General features: G+C 38.0%; 1 protein-coding gene across 1 annotated transcript in view; it reads right to left on the bottom strand.

Moving 5' to 3' along the window:
- Window positions 1-2,127, bottom strand: part of KIF3A (kinesin family member 3A) — a 48,015-nt gene extending 45,888 nt beyond the window's left edge. The window contains exon 1 of the mRNA XM_006872919.1: window positions 1,860-2,127. Coding sequence (XP_006872981.1) covers window positions 1,860-2,049 — 190 coding nt within the window. The 5' untranslated portion in view covers window positions 2,050-2,127. The remainder of the gene's footprint in view (window positions 1-1,859) is intronic.
- Window positions 2,128-2,388: the final 261 nt, after the last annotated feature.

Genomic DNA, 2,388 nt, shown 5'->3' with positions numbered 1-2,388 from the left:
ATGAATGTAAAACTAATGTTCTCTCATGTAAACTATCACATAATTCACAATAAAACATTTTTAAAAAGTTAATTAAATGTTATTGTGAAGTGTTGTTGAGTCAGTTCTGACCCATAGTGACCCTTTATAGGGTTTCCAAGGAGTGAGCTTGAACCGCTGACCCTGTATTTCAAACTGACTTTGCAGTTATTGTTGTTGTTAAGTGCCATCGAGTCGGTTCCGACCATAGCGACCCTGGATAGGGTTTCCAAGGAGCAGCTGGTGAGCTTGAACCACCGACCTAGCAGTTCAAACGGCTTTACAGTCTGGCGCATTAACCCACAGCGCCACACCAGGACTTTGCAGTACAGGGAATGAATTCACAGTGCCACAGTAGGACTCCAGACCAAATATACAGCAAGCTAATTTTTACATTAATAATTTTGTATGGCCCGCAGATGATGTTATAAATTTTGGAAAAAAACAGGTTCCCCACACCTGCTTTAGATTGTGTGAATCATGACAAATTATGGAAGTATGGATAACATTTCAAAGAATGGGTATTCCAGAACACACAATTGTGCTCATGAAGAACCTGTACATAGTCCAAGAAGTAGTCATTTGAACAGAACAAGGGAATACAAAATGATTTAAAAATCAGAAAAGGGTTGTATCCTTTCTCCATACTTACTTATTCGATCTATATAGTAATTAATCCCCCAAGCAGGATTCTATGAAGATGAACATGGCATCTGGATTGCAGGAACACTCATTAACAGCCCGCAATATGGAGATGATACAACCTTGCTTGCTGGAAGCAAACGTCTTTATAGTCTGAAGAAAAGACTATAGCCTTCAGTATGGATTGCACCTCAATGTAAATAAAACAAAAATCCTCAGAACTGGACTAATAAATAGCATTATGATAAATGGAGAAAAGACTGAACTTGCCAAAGACTTCATTTTGCTGGGATCCACAATCAACATTCATGGAAACAGAAGTCAAGAAATCAAATAAATCTGCTGCAAAAGACCTCTTTAAAGTGTTAAACAGTAAAGATATCAGTTTAAGGACCAAGGTGTACCTGACCCACGCCATGGTATTTTTGATCTTATATATGTGTGTAAAATTGTATAATGAATAAGGGGGCAAGTAGAAGAATTAACACATTTGAATTATGAAAAAGAATATTAAAAATGCCAAGGACTGCCAGAAGTACAGCCAGAATGCTGCCCAACTGCTCTACCAGGGCTCTTTTATTTACCATATGACCCAACAATCCCAACCCTAGATATCGACACAGGAGCATTTAAAAACTATGTCCACGCAAGGATTTACCGAGGAACATTCACAGTGATACTATTCACTTATTTAAAAGCAAAAAAAAAACCACGTGAAATAATCTAAATTTCTATCAACTGCTGAGTAGATCAAGAAAGTTTACATTTATATTAAATATGGATGAACCTCAAAAACATACTAAGTGAAAGAAGACGGATCCAAAATATTACATATTGTATGATGTGATTGATATGCAACACCATAACAGAAAGTAGAACAATGGTTGGGGGGGTTGGGGTAGATGCAAATCGGTGCAGGGATCTCTTGGGGGTAATGCAAGTGGTAGTTTCACAACCCACTGAAGTGTACACACTTATAGTGGGTGAATTTATGGGGTGGGAGTCCTAGTGTGACGCAGTAGCGTAAGCACTGGACCACAAGACCGGTTTGAACTGCAAGGCTGGTGGTTCAAACCTACCAGCTGCTCCTAGGAAATCCTATACAGGGTCACTATGAGTCAGAACCAACTTGACAGCACTTCACAACAATTATACTTAGATAAATCTGTTTGAACAAAGAAAGAAATGTAGTCACTTACCATTGTAGCCTTCAAGAACAGAATCAATAATAGGCCTTGCAGTTAAGTTATAAACATCAAGTTGTTTACTCTCTGGTCCAAAAACTGTATCAAAAGTAAACGTCTTTGGCGGTTCATTGAAAGAATCAGTCTTGTGTACGGTGATGGTTCCCCTCATCTCATCCACACTGACGGCCTGCTTGTAACACATGGATTTCTCTCTCTCATTGAGGGGCCGGCACCTAACAACGACCTTCACATTATCACAGCTTTCTGGCTTCTCGGATTTGTTGATCTGGTATAGAAATACAAACATAAAAGAATACTTTTTTACCCTCAACAGACTAAATTCACCATTTCAGAAGGGCTACTTTGCCATCTCCATGCTTTACACAGATTAAGCGTTCCATCAATATTTGCTAAATGCAATTAAGGATCTTAGAGATACAGAGCAAAAGCTTATTAGAAGAAAAAAATGACTTTTGTAATACAAAAGGGGAAAGAAAAATCTAATTTACATATGTAATAAATTCTATTCAAACATAACATG

The sequence above is a fragment of the Chrysochloris asiatica genome, unplaced genomic scaffold (genome assembly GCF_000296735.1).
Source record: "Chrysochloris asiatica unplaced genomic scaffold, ChrAsi1.0 scaffold00215, whole genome shotgun sequence".
NCBI classification, from domain to species: domain Eukaryota; kingdom Metazoa; phylum Chordata; class Mammalia; order Afrosoricida; family Chrysochloridae; genus Chrysochloris; species Chrysochloris asiatica.
The sequence above is the reverse complement of the archived record's forward strand: the minus strand, read 5'-3'. Positions and strand labels throughout refer to the sequence as shown.